The 19,229-nt window shown below is 39.7% G+C and overlaps 1 protein-coding gene across 8 annotated transcripts in view; it reads left to right on the plus strand.

Annotated features, from left to right (window-relative positions):
- Positions 1-19,229, plus strand: part of PLEKHA1 (pleckstrin homology domain containing A1) — a 90,982-nt gene that overhangs the window by 35,595 nt on the left and 36,158 nt on the right. For 7 of the 8 annotated variants that reach the window (XM_030568779.1, XM_030568774.1, XM_030568777.1 and 4 more), the window contains exons 4-5: positions 1,551-1,596; positions 8,634-8,731. In XM_030568779.1, coding sequence (XP_030424639.1) covers positions 1,551-1,596; positions 8,634-8,731 — 144 coding nt within the window. Of the gene's footprint in view, positions 1-1,550; positions 1,597-2,957; positions 3,158-8,633; positions 8,732-19,229 lie in introns of those variants that run through there. The other variant, XM_030568782.1, reaches the window with a different exon arrangement.

A 19,229-nucleotide genomic window follows, 5' to 3' on the forward strand; every position in this document is an offset into this window, starting at 1 on the left:
TAGATGATCACAGTGGTTCCATCTCACCTTACCTATGAAATTGCAGATAATAGTAGTTTTGGGGGGTATATCAGATATTATACTCGAGAGGGAAAAATGTGATTGTTACTGCTCCTGATGTTTCAAGAAACATTAAAAGCACTAGAGCTAGTCAAAGCAGTGAGGAATGCAGAAACATGTCTAGGTATTCTTTTTACCAGTTTCTTGAAGATACTTGTCTAGATTTGCTTAAAAAAATTAAACTCCAACTGTTTGCCCTTGTATGTAATAGAATTAGTATTCTGAACTATAGATTGAGGTTGAACTCTAATTTGAACTTGTACCTATTCATCTGCGTTCCAGTTTGCCTCTGAGAAACTGAAGCCATTTGCAAAGGAAAGAATACTCAGTTTGCAGATCATATAATCTCTTAAAGAGCAACACAGGAAACTTCTAGAAACAATTTATTCAGAAACTAAATACACCTCTACCCCAATATAACGTGACCCGATATAACACGAATTCAGATATAATGTGGTAAAGCAGTGCTCTTGGGGGGCGGGGGGCAGGCTGTGCGCTCCGCTGGATCAAAGCAAGTTCAATATAACATAGTTTTACCTATAATGCGGTAAGATTTTTGGCTCCCAAGTACAGCGTTATATTGGGATAAAAGTGTACATGTAGAGGTGCAAAGTACTCTACGAAATTCATAGAAAATATGGAGCAGAAGGGAGCAAATTTTGAGGTTAGATTGATGGAAAGTGTTACAGTGCCCTGTAAGAAATAACAAGAATGGGAAAATTGAATTGCCTTCTCTTGTCCGTACGTCTCATTCCTGTTCTTCCTCTCTCCAATTTTTCTTGATACCTGTACTTTCCTTGTTTACTATCGTCTACAATCCATTCTCCTGTCGTCTTGTATTCTGGTTAACTTTGGGTAACATTGGGTCATAAGGGTAGATAGATGTCCAGGGACACTACCACAGATGTGCTTACAACTATTTTCATTCACCTCTTAATTGCTTAATTTGCTCTAAATTGCACAACTCTTCTTGAAATTTCAAGTCCTAAATCTGAAAAGGTGCACAAATCAGGTTTGTGGTGAAAGGAGTGTTATGGTTATGAGCCACTAGAAATGCATTGGGGGAGGAAGACGATTAATAAAATCAAAACTCAAAAACAAAATCCTTTATTCCAGATTTTTTTTAACCCCAAAAAGGTTTTTGGAGTTCATTAAGTCCAGTAGGGACTTTGCTGTTGATTTCACATTCATTATGCTGAAACCCTACTAATGAGTAGCAGTTTAAAATCCTAAAATAGAGATATGAGAATAGTTTCCTTCACTTGTTAAATTCTGCCAAGCATCTAAAGCCCAACAAGTGTCCAGGAGTGGCTTTCACTTTCCAGGAATGAATTGGGTCCTTAAATATAAAGAATAGAAGCATATATTTAGTTTCCATCTAATGTTGAATTGTTAATCTTAAACTGAATGTGTTTGTACAATATCTAGTGTGTATATCATATGTAGTGTCACTTACTATATTTATTATACATGTTTAATTTTCTTAATAGGTTAGCGATGCAACTAAGCTAAGGCCAAAGGCAGAATTCTGTTTTGGTAAGTTCTAATGTATTACACATCTGTCAGATTCCTCTTTTAAAAATAAATAAATAGAAACGAGGTCATGTTCTGCAGTTCTAATATTAGATACTACCGGTAGTGTGTGTGTGTGTGTGTTCTAAATTTATTTATATTCCTGATTTCCTTCCTAATATAAAGGGAGAATGTTGGTTTCTTTTATGAGTTTTTAATGGCTTTTTAAAAACTGCTACTTACTGAGCTACAAGTGACTAGCCGGCAGCTGTTGCTGGGATGTTTTGCGACTTTTTTTGAATGAGTAGGCAAACTAATTTAATTAAAGAAGATGGGTTGTTCTCAGGGTACCTGACAGAGATAATTCAACTCTGAGGGCAAGTAACTGAACTATTTTAATCAGTATTATAGAGAAAAAAATTGTGTATATACTATATTGTAGACACACCATTGTTAACGATGCCTGCCAAATTGTTCACTGATGTTTTAAACTTTTGTCTAACGGTAGTTAATGCTATGCTTAAGAAAAATGTTTTGTTTACTGGCAGTTTAATCCTTTATCATAAAGTGAATTTATAGCTCTGATTCTTTTTCTAAGTGCACACATTTATTCTCCTTTTCTTCCACTGTTTAATGTATTAAATGGCATTTGTCCAGGATTTATCATAATCTAGAATCCTATGACAGGCAGTCTGGATCTTGAAAGTTCTCTGCAAACACTGGGATGAATAACTGCTCTCTCTGAAAACCTATCCTTATATCTACATTCAAAGAAGTATTTTGACACGGTTGTTTCATAAATATCTAGTTGCTGGAGATATATCTAGAATATATTTTCTAGAACATTCTAGGTAAAAGTATATGTTAAGCTAGTTTTCCTTTTCCATTAACTATTCCTTGTATTATGGGAGCACAGCTATAGATCCACACTACTGCAAAAGGCAAACTAGCAGTCCTGTATACTACTTCCTCTCAGTGTGTAGCAAACTGTGTGCAGTTGTAAAAAGCAGATTGCACGTTCAGATGCTTAGACACAGTTCCTGTTACCCTACATAGGCACAACTCATGTTGATCATGGGGCCTGTCACTGGAAACACCTGTATGCATTTTTTTTCTCACTAGTTCTTTAAAGCTAGAAGCTGCTATTTTTGATGTTTAATGTGTCAAGACTTGACTGTAGATCCCATACAATTATGTTACAAGAACAACATAATATGAAAATAGACAGGTACAATTTGTGCATTTCTTTTCTGAAGAGCATGTTATGCACTTCGGTCTCAATCCTCACATCTGAGTTACCTGTGTTCAGTACAGAAACTGAGGGGATGGACAGCACTAAGATGACTCCCCCAATTCTTGAGACTGCTGATGGCTCTTTTGAATCCCCTCTGTAAGTTAGAGAAGCTTCAGGGCTGCTGTACAATTAATACCTACCTGCGATAGCCCCAAGAGATGGTTGGAGACTTCCAGAACACAACAGTGTTACAACTGTGCACTTCGTGCTGGAGTCTGAAGGTTACGGGGCCACTTGGGGATTTCCCAGCACCATGGATATCTCCACCTGACCATGTAGCCCAGTTCTAAGGTGAGTTTGTGTTACCCAGTCAGCTCAAAGCAACCTTCTAAGGAGGCCTTTGGTGTGCACTGCAATTCACATTTCTATAATCTATACAGTGGCACAGCCTAGACACACCCTCTGTTGAAAAGATAGGTGTAATTTGTCCTCCTTTGGTGTAATTAGTCTTGGATAGTATTGTTGGTCCTGCCAGGTAAATTAAGAAAGAAGGAAAAACAAACAAACAAACACTTATGCACATTTTGTTTCTGCTCTATTAAATTATGAAAATATTTAGAGAATTATATTTTAAATAGAAGTTTGGAAATTTTTGTTTTTTTGCTGCAAGTGTGTTACTGTATCAAATTTTTAACAATCTCATTCCACAGTCTTGGCTATTGTGAATTAATAGTTGACACTACTGTTGTCAGTTTTAGCCTAGCTTGTGCAAATGTAATGGATCATTAAGAATGTTACATGTCTGAACAATGTGGGCAGCAGTGGACTAGAGGATTATGAGAAAATAAGTTGATTTTGCTGTTCTGCCTAAGGTTTCAATCTTGAGTGAAGACTTAATGTGATGGGGTCCACTAAAATTTTTAGTCCTTTGTTTAATGTAAACCAGATCTATTCCTACTTACAGATAAATATTCTTCCACTGATTAGTATCTTACGTTAAGGTATTGGCCTTGACCTTTACCCTGGGCTTGTCTACACAGCCCTGCAGTTTGGACTATGGGGATGTGAATTGCAGCACACACACCAAAGTGCTGAATTGTAACTACCTTGTGTAGATGCTGCTGGCATGAACTAAGTTAGCTAGTTTTGCTTTTACATAATCCTATTTGAAGAGAGCTACATCAACAAGAGCTGGGTACCTCTAAGCTTGCACTAGCAGCATCCACACACAACAGATATAGCATAGCACTTTGGCATGCTGCAGTTCACATCTCCGTAGTTTGTATTGTGCCGCAGCCTAGACACAGCCTCTGTTGAAAAGATAGGTGTAATTTATCCTCCTTTGGTGTAATTAATCTTGGTCAGTATTGTTGGTACTGCCAGGTAAAATAAGAATTGGCTTGAGTCAATAGACTGCTAAATTCTGATAGTAAAATAAGAATCTTTGTATACGCTTTGAATATTTTCTTTAAAAACATACTTTTTTAAGTTTAAATAAGACCAGTTAGTAAATATAGCCCTAAAGTTCATGCAGTTCACGATCATGCGTCTTACCCAGGACAAAAAGTAGAAATATTAGTCTGATCTTTGAAGTTGTCACTTAAATGCTACTTTTTCAAATCAGAACAGTCTTACTTGTATTAATCTGTCTATATTTAATAGTAGTAATTTGAAGGTCTATTTTATAACTTAATTGTTATTTCTAGTTAATTGTATTTCATCTAGTTAGTATCTTTGCCATGTTGTGGTCTGTTCAGAACCACATTCTAGAAATAATCCATCCTTTTTACTTTTTTTTGCCCACTGGCTTTACTTGAAAACTGTCTTTGCACATAGTGAAGGTATTATAAACAAAGAAGGATTCATAGAAAAGGGGGCAGGGCCTGGGAGGGTAGGAAACCTTGCTATACTGAAAGTGTTGGATAGCGTCAGTGATAATTATCTGGATCCAGATGTATCTGGATAATTTTCTCTAAGCAAACTGTAAATATGAAAATAATGGCTTCAAGGCTAACTACTTAATATACATAAAAGTATATTTAAAGCCTCACAATTTTGGAGACTTACATACTACTTTTTAAATGTTTCTTTCAGAATTAGAGATGATTGTAATTGAGTTGTATCCTGTAGGAAATGTACTAATGCTTATTATACTAAATTAGGCAAAATTTGCAAGGTGTACTGTTTTGCAGCTCTAAGTGTATTAGTGTGTGTATTGTGCTTTTTCCCATACAAATGTTCTTTTCACAATGGTTTTTAAGATGTTGCCTAGGAAGTGCTGTCTTACAATGCCAAAAAAATCTAGAGATCTAAATGTTCTAATTTTTCTATGTAAGTAATTTTTGTAATCACAAATGGGAAGCAAGTTGTACACAAGGCATTTCTTATTAAAATATGTTTTGGGTATATTCAAACACACTAGTGAATCACTTTGTACCAGTAATCACCTAATGTCCATTAAGAGAGCTGTGCTTTGCTCATGACTTAGTCTTCCAGGGATAAAAGTAACCTTATGCTCTGAAAATTAACTTTGTAAAAATGGCACTATAATGTTCAGTATTTGGCTCATGATTTCTATCTGAAATCTATGCAGTTCATAACTTAAAACTGCAAGTGAAGTCCACCTGGAATGTGAAAATCAATCTGTGTTTTCCTGACTTCTTCCATTACAAATTTGTTCTCTTCTCTTTCAGTTCTGTCATTGTGCTACCGCTAAGCAACTCTACTTCTCCAACTTAACTCAGTCTTACATCTACTATCACAATTGTTCTTTCACAACCGTCAACTCAGTCCTTAAACCATCCCCCTCTTGCTTCCACTCCTTTATCTGCATAGGATCAAGAGAAAATTGACAAAATACGACATGGCTTTATCCTTTTTCCTCTTTCTCTGTAGTCACAGATGCAGAAATTTTCCATCTTCTCTTCTCCTACAAACCTCCTATTTGCATCAGTGACCCCATATCCCCAGCACCTATTCTCATCCCATACTTTATATTCCTTAATCTTTCACTTTCCTCTGCCTCTTGCCCCCTGAAAATAGAATCATATTTTAGTTTCTCCCAGTAAAAATACCCGTTCACGACCCCACTTGCCTCTCCATCTTCTTCTCCTATTCATCTCTAAGATAATTAAACACGCTGTTTACAATCACTGTCTAGAGCAGGGATGGGCAAACTTTTTGGCCCGAGGGCCACATTGGGGTTGCAAAATTGGATGGAGGGCTGGATGGGGAAGGCTGTGCCTCCCCAAACAGCCTGGCCCCTGCCCATCCGTCCGCTCCCACTTCCCATCCCCTGACTGCCCCCCTCAGATCCCCTGACCCATCCAACCCCCTCTTCTCCTTGTCCCCTAATTGCCCCCTTCCGAGATCCCCCGCCCCAACCAACCCCTGGAACCCCACCCCCTATCCAGCCCCCCTGCTCCCTCTCCCCTGACAGCCCCACCCCCAGCCAGGCCCCCTGGGATCCCATGCCTATCCAACCCGCCCCTTTCCCATCCCCTGACCGCCCCCTCAAGAACCTATTCCCCATTAAACCGCCCTCTGCTCCCTGTCCCCTTACTGCCCCGACCCCATCCACACTCCCATGCCCTGATGGACCCCCTGCAACCTCACGCCTGTCCAACCCCCCCATCCCCTGACCACCCTGCTCCCCAAACCTCCACCACATTCAACTGTGCTCTGTCCCCTGACTGCCCTCCGCCCCTTATACAATCCCCTGGCCACAGCCCACTTACCATGCCCAGCAGAGCAGCGTGGCTCTGCAGGGGAGGGGCCGGCAGGATGGTCCCATGGGCTGTAGTTTGCCCACCTCTGGTCTAAAGTTCCTCCAATTCCTTCCTAGACCCTTTTCAATCTCTTTTTCGCCCTTTACACTCAATTGAAAACACAGTTGCCAAAGTGTCTAGTGATCTCTTTGTAGCCAAAACTCTGAACCAGCACTCCATCCCTGTTCTCTTTTGGCTGTCAGCCACCTCTGACGCAGTCGACCATAGTGTTCTTGAAATCCTGTCCTTTCTTGGCTTCTGTAATTCTGTCCTCCCCTGGTTCTGCTATTTTTCTAAGGGCTCCTTGAGCATGTCCTTCAGAGAATCCTCCTCCAACTTTCTGTAGGGGTTCCTTGGTTTTGTTCTTTCCTTCTGCACCTTGTCTCTGGGAAAACTCATACACACACATGCATTCAGTTCAACAGTTCAGATACATGTCTCTTGTTGAAATTAAAATCTGAGCCTGTCTCACATCATCTTCCCATGGATTTCTAGCAATCAACTCAAGCTCAACATGGCTACAACCAAGCTCCCCTAAGTGCTCCCCGCTACTTCCATTCTCAATCACTGTGGGCAATATCACCATCCTGCCTATCACTCAGGCCCGTAACCTGAATGTCATCTTAGACTCGGACCTCTCTCTAGGTTTTCATATTTAGGCTATGTCTAAATCTTGCAGATTCTTTCTGCATAACTTCACTAAGATGCAGCCTTTCCGATTCATCCTCATAGCTAAAACTTTCATTCAGGTTATTACCTTATATCTTGATGACTGCAGCATTTTTTCCTCTGGCTTCAGCCATTGTAATCTTGCCCCATTCATATCCATTCAGAATGCTGCTGCAAAGCTGCTTTTTTTTAGCCTGTTTCTTTGACTGTGTCACCCTACTCTGCATGCACCACTGGCTTTCATTTTCAGTGCTTTTCATGACTTATCTCTCATTTAGTATTGGAAAGGTTGATTCCCACTTCTGATTGGCCTATGGTGCCAGCGTCTATTGCCCACTTGTTAAATTTTCAAACAAGCACCATTGTGCTGCTTCTGATGTAGCCCCTCATGCTTGGGGGATGCTCCCTGTAAACATCTGCAAAACTAACTAACTCACTCTTCTAATCTTGCCTTAAAACAGGGATTCTCAAACCGAGTGTCAGGACTCCTCGGGGATTGTGAGGCTATTATGTGGAAAGTCGCACACTCTCAGCCTCCACCGCAAACCCCGCTTTGCCTCCACCATGTAAATATATTAAAAAGTGTTTTTAATTTTATGGAGGGGCCACACTCAGAGGCTTGCTATGTGAAAGGGGTCACCAGTACAAAAGTTTGAGAATCACTGCCTTAAAACTGTCCTTTCCCAATAAGCCTACAAAAAAATTGACAATAGTTAGGCTGCTGTTATGATGAGACCTCAGCTTACCATGGTGACCAATATTGTCTCATTGTTTCCTTGTGCTCCGCTGTTGGTTGGTCTGTACCCATCTGTTGTCTCTTTCCTTATGCTTAGATTATAATATCTTTTTTTTCATATTTATACAGCACCTAGCACAATAGGGTCCTGGTCCATGACTGAGTGCTCCTAGGTTCTCTGATAATAGAAATAACCAGTAATCTTCTATGTGCAAGCTAGAAAAGAACCCCAGTACTCTGTCTTTGTGTGATGGATTGGAAAACATCCAGTGGAAAATCTTACTTCATAGAGAAATAAGCCATTTTATGGGGAGCAGTAATGTTGAAGTGTGGAGCTAACAGATTAACAATTCAAATTGTGTATCAGTTCTCCAGTAGTACAATAGACAAATCCAGAAGAGTGATACAAAGTCATTAAAATTGATAGCTAGGAAGTAATAGTTCACCCTCAGCATGATTTCACACAATTCATATCTGAAAAATTATCTAGCTAAGTGTAAAATAAAATAAACTTAAAGTAGCTGAAAGTTTCATGAGATTTCTGTGACAGTGTTGCATAGAGGAGGCAGATGGAATAATCCAAGTTGAGTATTTAAACTATCTGATTTCAATTATTTTTTCAGTGAAATTTAATTACTTTCTAATATCTTAACAGTTATGAACGCGGGGATGAGAAAGTATTTTCTACAAGCCAATGATCAGCAAGACCTAGTAGAATGGGTAAATGTTTTGAACAAAGCTATCAAAATCACAGTAAGTAGTTCTATTTTTCTACAATTGAGAGTGTTAATCATCTGTAAAGAGACATTGTCAAATAGGAATTTAGTCAATCTCACATTTTATATCTGCGCTCAAGGCTCATTGCTGATTTTTGTAGGCTTTTTTTTCTATCTTTAAAAATTGTTCTCTTCCCTCATTGCTAAGTCCCATACAAATGGAAGAAACTGACTCTACAAGGGAAAGAGGGAAACAGACTAAAGAGATTTTATTTTTTACGCTGAAATAGGTTTTATCTTGTTTTTCAATAGTAACAATAGTTTACAATTACTGAAGTGTACTTTTTAGTTAATGTGTTGGTTTTTTTTAAGTATTTGGTCTCTCTCTCTTTCTTTTTTTTCTCCTTTTGTGGAAGAGGTTGATATGACCATATTGTAGTTTAATCAATGTGATTGTTTTCTGATCCCTTCTGAGTTTAACTTAGCAATATTCGAAGAGAATAAAGCTTGTTACACTATAGGGGGCTTTGATATTCAGTTGCATCTAATGCAAATTGCTTGTATATCATGGCATTCCACAGATCCTGACAGTGAAGGGTTAATTTAACAAATAAACTGCTCTCAGAGAGGTTGAGTTACATTTTTGTCTTGCACAGCTTGTTACCACATGATAGAGAACGCCTACAGGTTACATCTGATCTTTTCATGAAGCAGAAGTTACTTTAGCCTACTTTCCTTTGTGCAGTTTCAGAGAAGAAACTTGATAAGTGTGCTTCCAAATCAACACACACGACTCAGACTGAGCACAGTACAAGTATTTGTACTCCAGCTCCCAGTTTTCAGTAACCTGTTCCATGTTAGGGTGTCTGGGGAAGTGGCATTTGTAAGTGTTGACATTTTTGCTATTTGATGTAGCTCATTTTTCGGTGGAATTACAAATACATTTGTAAAAATATTTTGTTTCTACTTTAGGTTTGTTACTATTGCTTTCCAGTTAAGGAATAAACTGTATCAAAGCAATGTATTAGATGGTATTTGATCCTTATTTTTAAAAAATACCTAAATAGAAACTCTCTGAGGATATCACACAAAGCAGTGCTCTACAGTGTAGCATTTAAAAAGGGAGTAAAATATGTTCACTTAAAACTTAGTGGGCTTTTTTTATGTTAAAAGCTGCATAGCAGTTGCTAATTAAGTACTTCATTGCAGTACAAAATCAAGGAATTTAGTTTGTCAGAGGAGATTATAACATGTCAAATTTGCATTTCAAAAAGGCTGAATGTGATGAGTAGGCTTTATTTGCCTAAAGTAAGTCTGATTGTTTAAATAGCGGCCACTTGTTTTGTGCTAGTTTGTTTGTTTTAAAGTTATTTGAGAAGTGTTATCTGACAATTCTAGCTAACTTGAGAAGTTTCCAAGTATAATATGAAGTCATAACAGTTGTCTTGTTTTTCATAAGTATGTAGGTAGTGGCATTACTTATTGGAACTGCTAACATTCTAGGGAGTGTTGAATGTTACTGCATTTTATTTGCTAATATTTTTTCTAAATACAACTTGTAAACATATATCATATAGTTCAGTGCATTCTGTAGTTACTGTTACAGATTAGAATATTCTTTTGGCACAGGGAGTCAGCATTCCTGACATTAAATTTTATTTGGTTTAAGATTGTTTCAGTTCTAGGTATTGAGCAGCATTCCCATTACCAAATTTAGGGTTAAACTTTGCCAACTAGGTAGACTTCATTGAGTTTTTGAAATATTCTGCAACATAAGGATCTTATTGTCATAATTTTTGGAGTATCTCCATTATTGATAGGAGTCCTACATCTCCTCATTGGGCTCAGAGCCTGAGGGACAGATATCGCGTTCACACTCCTTGATCGCTGAACTAGGCACAGAACAGGGACAAGGTTCTAAGTAATGGTTCTCTTTTATAAGGAAGCCCCCATATGATGAAGTTGGCCACTGTAACAAAGCGGCCTTTGGCAGGACACTACTAAGAATATCAATTCAGGATCAATTGGTTAGAGCAGGGCAGTCACAGTCCAAGGCTGAGGGTCCTTCACTACTAAGGCACACCAAACCAGCCAAACAGAGAGGACTTTGGTTTTACCCTACTGGCTAACCAGAAGTCATACAAGCAATTCCCTCAGACACTCCAGTTTCCAACTTTCACCACAAGCACCACTCCTTATGGGGATGAATGGTTATAAAAACCAATATCCCAGTAAAACAAAAAAGGTTCTTCCGATCCCAGAGGACCAAACCTCAGACCCAGGTCAATATACAAGTCAGATCTTGCTCACAAGTCACGCTGGTGCCAATCCTTTAGAATCTAAAGGTTTATTCATAAAAAGAAAAATATAGATGAGTTAAATTGGTTAAATGGAATCAAATACATACAACAGTTGCCAAGTTCTTAGTTCAGGCTTGATGGGATTACTGTTGATTTAAGCTAGTCAAGTCTCTGGACTACAAACATTCCAGCTTGGATGGGTCATTCAGTCCTTTGTTCACAGCTTCAGTTTCAAGCACAGTTCCTCCAGAGGTCAGAAGCAGGATTGAAGACAAAATAGAGGGGTTTCCAGGACATTTTATATCCTCTCCCATGTGGAAGTACCCCTTTGTTCTTACTGTAGAAAATCACAGCAGCAAGATGGAGTTTAGAGTCACATGGGAAAGTCACATGTCCATGCCTGACTCAGTTTGCAGTAGAGCAGCCATTGCTCACGTGCTACCTTGACGGTTCCCAGGAAGGCTCCTCAGATGTGGATTGGAGACTCCAAAAGTCCATTGTCACTTAAATGTTTCTTGACTGGGCACTTAGAATAGTCTTTTCTCAAGAAGCTGACCAAATGCTTCACTGATGCTACTTAGAATCAAACACATTAAGATACCGGTACATAGCCAATATTCATAACTTCAAATACAAAAATGATACACACACAGAAAGCAAAATCATAACCAGCAAATTACAACCTTTTCATACACACCTTACTTGAACTCCTCTGTACAAGATCTGGTGCAACTATAGGACTGTGGTTGCAACAACGATCTATGCGGTCACAGTTCGTGTCAATAACGTCACAGCCACTTTGTTGTGAGTGCCAATGGAAGTCTTTCAAGAGAATCTACATACCCTCCTTGATGTTTTGCAGACCCCAAGCTCCAGGAAGAGTTGCCATTCCAATTAACGAGTCCTTGCTGGAGCCCTCAAAAACCCACTAGCAGACCCTGACTTCAATACTACTAAGTGCCAAAAGAATGGAGAGATGATGTCAAGTCCCCCAGAAGGACACTGATTATTTTTTAACTCATACCAATACTGACTCTGGTGGTTATGACAACCCATGAGTGTGCTCCCACCACTTACATCCTAAAGCCACTCTTAAAGATGATGAGCACAGGACTCGTTCTCTGTGGGAGAGGCTTATTTGGAGCACTTCTGTGGAGTAAGGATTTCCAATTATCAAGCTCTGTTGAAGTATAATTTTATTAATTTTTCTGCAGTTATTGAGTTTGCAGAAAAATTGCCAGAGCGGTATAGGGAGCAGTTTATGGCTCTAGTCTCTGAAGGTCATCTTACAGAAAGAACTTCACTTAAGGCAGCTACCAACGCAGCAGATAGTTTCTTGGTCCATGGCCACCACCACTGCTGTGAGAGATTTCTCTTGGCACCAGGCCTCCTGAATACCAAATACGCTGCAAAGAACAATCAAGGACTTGCTGTTTGAGGCGGTCTAAGCTTTTCTGTTTTAAGACTGATGCCACCATGTGTACTTGGAAGAATTCCTGGGTGACTTTTTGATTGCTACGGATCTATACTCCAGTTAGAAAGAGGAAGCAGTCCAGGGCTCAACCGCGTTAGACTGTGTTTCCAGGATTGTACATGGTCCAAGCCTTCTCAATGCTATCAGTCATTGTAATCTGCGACAAGTCTTTTTCACCAGACATCTGCGACCCCCTCCCCCTTGCATTCATTTTGACTGCTTACTCAGGGACAGCATACTGATCTCACCACTTACCACCTCATTTGGAAGATGCCTATTACTTTTTTATGACACTTTGAAGGAAATCATATCAGACAAGCAGGTGCTCAGCATTGCAAAGTAGAAATACTTTATCTAGTTCACCATGTTCCCTGTCCCTTTTTTTTTTGGGATCCATCTCATGAGATTGTATTGCTCCAAGTACGGTCTCTTATAAAGTTGGGAGCGATAGAGGAGGTTCCTTGTTGTCAGAGGGGAAGGATTTTATTTCTATTATAGATGGTTACCCTTTCTTGCATTATCCCTTCCCTGGAGAGCGGAGATTGGTATGCTGTCCTCAGTTGACAGGATTCATACTTCTATGTGGCAATATATCCTGGCCAAAGGAAGAACCTTCGCTTTGTAATAGGAGAGACTCTGTTGTCTGCCCAAGGGTCTTCACAAAATGCATGGTAATAAGAGTGGCCTACCTGCATCCCTTTGGGGTCTGAATTTTCCCTTACCTGGATGACTGGCTAGTATGCGGTGCCTCAAGAGTCCATGTGCAGTACAACATCCTCATTAAGAGAGCTGTTCAATCATCTTGCCCTAGAAACTGAATTTGGACAAGTCAAATTTGCAGCTGACACCGCATATTACATTTGCTGGGGCAGAGATTAATGCTACAACTGTGATGACCAGGTTTCAACCTGCTCTGTCTCTGGTTGAAACCGTACAGTCCAACTCACTCACGTCAGAACATTCCTCTCTATAGTTTCTTGGGCATGTGGCATTGTGCATTTAAGTGACTGCATGCCAGACTTCACCTCATTGTCATGCAGACTTACTTACCCCCACAAATGCTTCAGACCCTGGAGTAGTTGTTAGAGATTTGGAACATTTGCAAGGGTATTCCTTTCTACCCTCTGAGCCAGCCATGACTCTAGTAATGGGTGCATCAGTGAGTGGTTAGGACACTCATCTTGGCATGTTGAATGCACAAGCCTGTGGTCATCTCAAGAAGTCTCTCTCTAAACATACATGTGCTGGCACTGTGAGCCAGTGTTCAAGACCTTTATGCCAATCGTCAAGAATTGGGTAGTGCAAGTGGTTATATATAACTCCAGTGCCATGTGTCCTCTCAACAGACCCGAGGTGCCAGATCTACTCGGTTGTGTCAGGAGGCAATCTGTTTATGGAACTTATGCATCAGAAATGGAGTGACACAGAAAGCTTTCTATATCCTGGAAGTGAAAAACACCATTGTGAAGTGAAAATACAGGGTTTTTGTTGACCATCATGAGTGGTCTGTCAGAAAGGACATCCTTCTCCAGATCTTCCAGCAGCACGGGATATCTGATTATAGATTTATTCACCACCAACCTGAACAACAAGTGCAGAAGGTTTTGCTCCAGGTCTGGCCTCACTCCTGGTTCCATGACAGATGCTTTTCTTTTTCAGTCTGGTCAGCTGCTAATATATATATTCTATCCAATTCCTCTAATCTCCAGGGTAGTCAGAAAACTGAAAAGAGAGAAGGCAGTGTTGATCCTAGTAGCCATGCCATTGCTGAATCAGTGCTGGTTCACAGTCCTGCATTACTTTCCATTAGGCCACCAATTAATTTCTTCTGCTAAAGGGCTTAGTCTGAGAATCAAGGTCAGTCTCTACCCCCCCAGCCTTCAATCTCTCCACCTCATTGCATGGATGATTTCTGGCTAAATGCTAGTGGGGAAAACCATGTATCCAAAGATGTCTAAGCTTTCTGCTATTTATCAGAACAGGGTTCTAGAACTATCTGTGTAGCAAAGTGGAAGAGATTTTCTGTCACCTGTCACCACATTGCATGGACATTACACCTACACTGGATTACTTCATACAACTGAAGTAATCAGGCCTTTCAGTCAGTTCCACGAGGGTTCACCTGGCTTGCATTTCTGCAGTTCACATGCCAGTACAGGTGTTCTCAGAGTTCTCTTCCCCTCCCCTCCCGCCCTCCTGAGCTTCCAGATTTTTGAAAGCTCTAATCAATGGCTACCCTAAGATAATGTGCCTCTCAGACCACATCCAAAGTTCTTTACCTGAATTGAATCAATCTATTCAGTTTCTAGTATTTTTTCCTAAACCTCATGTGACACTGAGCCAGTGAGGGTTAAGCAACCAGCAGGGTAAATGACCCAAAATCAGCTTTTAAGGACATACCAGAGAAGTACTTAAATGGTAAACAGGACCATTCCTTGTAGGTAGTTAGCAAAGCCATGCTAAATGAGTAGCGTTCTTTAAATGCAAGACTGTATTGTCAGAGAATCAGAAGTAGATACTAAGTGCATTTGTCTGTTTTACCTATATCTTGTTTGAAGCTTAACAGTGTAATCTAATTAACTTGTAGAAGCTAAACTTTGGTTCCTGCCTGTAATGTTTCATTACTGTATCATATGCAGAGTTAACTTTTTTTTTAACATTTAGATGAAACATTTAGATAATATCATTGTCGTCATTTGTATTTGAAGTTTGTAGTATACTACTTATGAATGGTTACCATTTGAATAGTTAATTGCCTTATGCTAATGAAGGCAATTAGTTACCAATGTGTGCCTAAGAAGTAGTTTTACTTCAAAGCAACAATGTATATTACCTATTCTTCATCCAAGAAATGCCTGCTGTGATCACTTGCTTCTAAAAGGTTTATCAGCTGAGCTTCAGCTATAAAAACTTTTGAGACCTGATCCTTACTATCTCAGATCTGCTTTAACTTTGTCAGAGGAAGTTCAAGTTGCAAGACTGAGGACTCCATGTCTATTCTGTATTATCCCTGCAAATTCTCATGGAAGAATTTGAACAAACTCTATACATGGACTGCCTATATATAATCTATTTAGCTGATTCTGGAAGGACTTGTACAAAGCAGCAGCCTCACCATCTCTGCTATGAAACTGACCTAAGAACTTGATTCATATCTGCATGTATAATCTTTTAAACATAGTAATGTTGTTGTTATTTTTAAAAAAATCTTCAATTAGTTAATAAGAATTGGCTATAGCTGTGTATTTGGGTAAGATCTGAAATATTCATTGACCTGGTGAGTAATGTGTCCGATCTCCTTGGGATTGGTAGAACATTTTACATAAGGTTTTAAGTAACCCTCCCTTTATGGACTTGACTGTCTGGATGGAAGACAAAGACTGGATTGCTTCAAGGGAAATATATTTTAGCTTCTGGGTAACCAGTAAGATAGTACAGAAACTGACTGGCGTGGTGAATCTAATTAGAAGAATAGATCACCAGTTTTGGGGCTCATCTGCCCTATTCTTTGCAGTTTGCCCTGACTGAGCATTCTCAATATAGTTCCTCCAGCAACACTTCACTCCGGTCACACTTCATTCTTTCAAAGTAGAGGAAACACTTTATACTTCAGATGTTTGCCATTCTACCTCAATACCACTGCGGTGTTTAGAGCCTCTCTAGTAAGCCTTCCATAACCTATGCCAAAAGGGTCAAAGGTCAGTCAGTGTTAACACAGTGTATATCACCGTCGCTCTCTGACAGTCTCAAGCTTTGCTATGATCTTGTGTACTAAAGTAGCAGCTGATTCCACCAGGGCCAGCTCCACTTCATCAGCCTTTCTGAGCAACATTCCCATAATGGACATTGGCGTAGTGGTGACATGGTCGGCTGTACATTCCTTTTCCTGACATTATGCCATCACTCAAGCCTCTGGTGATGATGCCAGATTGGCAAGTCCATGTTGCAGTCTCTTTTCAGATTATCTGAAGTCCCAGCATCTGTAAGAGAAGTGCTACAGAGTCCCCTAAGGTGGAATGTATATGTGCACAATCACTTGAAGAAGAAAAAAATGGTTAGTTACCTACAGTCACGGTTCTTCGAGATGTGTTGCGCACATATGCATTCTAGGATCCTCCCTGCTACTTCGGTTAATATTGGCATAAGCTGTGAGAAGGAATGGAGAGGGAGGCAGTAGATATACCCCTTTTATACTCTTGGTTGGGCATGAGGACAGCGGGGATGTATGTGCCACCTAGTGGTACTTCTGGCAAAAGTCTGATTCAAGTGCATTGCTGCCCATGCATCAAAAGAGGAATTTATATGTGCACAACACACTGGTTTTATCAGACTAGTGTATTGGTCAGTTGCTGATGTATTTGTGTGTATAATGTACTGTGGAAAAGATTAGTACGACACTTCATTGTGGTATTTTATAAATTATTTTGCAAATGTTTGATTTCTTCCAGTGTATGTACTCAATAAAATTATTCTGAGGATGGCATTCTTTAATACAAAAAATATTCATTTTCAAAGCCCAAATTTCAATAAATTTTAGTGATCCAAGTCTTGTAGTGCTGATATCTGCTAGCTTTATTAGTTACATTGTGTAGGATTTGTATAACTGCTACTAGGTCTAATTTTCTTGTGTGTACTGTAGATAAGCTAATTTTGGAAGAATTGGGAAATACCATTTTCCCCCAAATATATAATTCCTCTACTTTTGTCAGTCTGCAAATTAGTAGAATACATACCAAATTGGTAAACAAGGTATCACTCACTCACTTGTAGATTGGCTAGTGTTTAGAACTAGATAATTCCTTTGAAAATACTCTGCTTTGAAAGACTCCTGAGGGGAAATCAAGCTTCAGAACCACAGGGCATGGCAAAAGTTTTGTCACTTCTATCATACTAGATGTTTCAAGAATCAAGGAGCAAGCCTGCTCAGAACATACACCTCCATTTGCCTTCACAACCTGGGGCACCCAATGATCAGGGGTACAGTATCTTTTTAAAAAAAAAAAAAAAAAAGAAAAAACAAATCCTGAACCATGTAGCAAAATGGCCCACTTGGGTAATCTGTTGCATACAATAAGAGTATAAAAGAAATAAAGGCAGTCTGTTTTCCCATCTGTCCAGGTAAATGGCTGTTTTTGTGCTCCTGGTATTAGTCTACTTCAAGGCCCTTCACAGCTAATCCCCATGCTATCTATTTTTTGATTCACTATTGAGAGGTTACTCCCACCTCTGATTGACTCACGATGCCAGCCTCATTCACCCACTGGTTAAATTTTCAAACAAACACTTTAGTGTCTTGTCCCATGTTGCACCTTATGGTTGGGAAGAGCTCCCTATAAATATCCTCAAAGCCACTTAATTGTTCTTCAAATCCCTCCTTAAAAATACCCTTTGTCATGAGGCCTAGAAAAATCTTGACAGTGGTTAGAATGCTAGTTTGATGAGACAACTGTCGTGCTGACCAATACTGTCTCATTGTTTCCTTGTACTTCTCTGTTGGTCAGTCTGAATTAGGGTGACCAGATGTCCTGATTTTATAGGGACAGTCCTGATTTTGGGGTCTTTTTCTTATATAGGCTCCTATTACCCCCCCACCCCATGTCCCGATTTTTTCATACTTGCTGTCTGGTCACCCTAGTCTGAATCCATCTGGTTTTTTATACTTAAATTGTAAGCTCTTTGGGGCAGGGACAATCTTTTTGTTTTGTGTTTGTACAGCACTATGAAGGACAATGAAGTCTCAGTCCATGACTAGAGTTCCTGAGTGCTACAATAATACTTGGGGAATGCAGGCAAAAAGAGTTGATTGAGCTTTTTTAAGTCCTGCTAGATCAAACTCCTCTACATGTTAGCTAATGGCAGGCCTTTCAAACTTCACAAAAATATCTTGTATTTGGGAAAACCACTGATACCCAGGATCTCATGGTTTAGGTCCAGAGGGTCACTTTCATTGAAAAAAGATTTGAGAGGCAGTTGAGAGGGCATGTAAGATGGCAACTTTTTTCTTAGTGATCAAGTTGGTATGATTGAAAGACTTCTTACTAATAATTTCCTGTCTGCTAGCAGTGACTGCCGCAATTCTGAGCGTCTGGGCTGCTCTCTTCTACTCTGCAGCTCACGGAGGCGGATCAACATTTTGGCGCTGTGTGCTATGGCCATGCCTTCTCTTTTCCCACTTGCCACCAGTTGAGTTATTCTAAATCTATACATTTACATAACATTATTAACAAATACTCTGAATGTAATGAAATAACTATGTACATTAGACCAAGAAAGACACTAATGGTAATGATTTCATTTAATATCTGGCCTTTGGCTCATGAGTCACTTAGAATGGGTAGAAGTGTGGGAGCTGCTAGTAGAAAGAGAATTATTGGTAAGAAATTTTCTGTTCTGGAGCCGCGTGTGTCCTATAATTCTGGATGTTTGGGAAGTAGTGAGCAGTGAATGGATGTAGGGAGTGTTAAGAAAAATTTGGTAGGGAAGAAAGTACCATCTCTTTTTCATAAGCTCACTCTAAAGTGTGCATTATTTCTGGGTTACTGCCTGCAGGAGGTAGGCAGACAGTTCACCGTACATTGCTTAATGAAGGTGCTAGCTGTAGACCAAGTTGCCACTTGGCAAATTTCCTCAGTGGGCACACTTGCTTATTCAGTCCATTAGGTTGCTAGGGATCTTCTGGAATGCGCCTTGAAACAGGAGCCTCTGATGCTTTGTAGAATTCTCTAATACATAGTCTAATCCACTTAGCAATGGAGGACTTG

Source organism: Gopherus evgoodei, chromosome 7, assembly GCF_007399415.2.
Source record: "Gopherus evgoodei ecotype Sinaloan lineage chromosome 7, rGopEvg1_v1.p, whole genome shotgun sequence".
Taxonomy (NCBI): domain Eukaryota; kingdom Metazoa; phylum Chordata; order Testudines; family Testudinidae; genus Gopherus; species Gopherus evgoodei.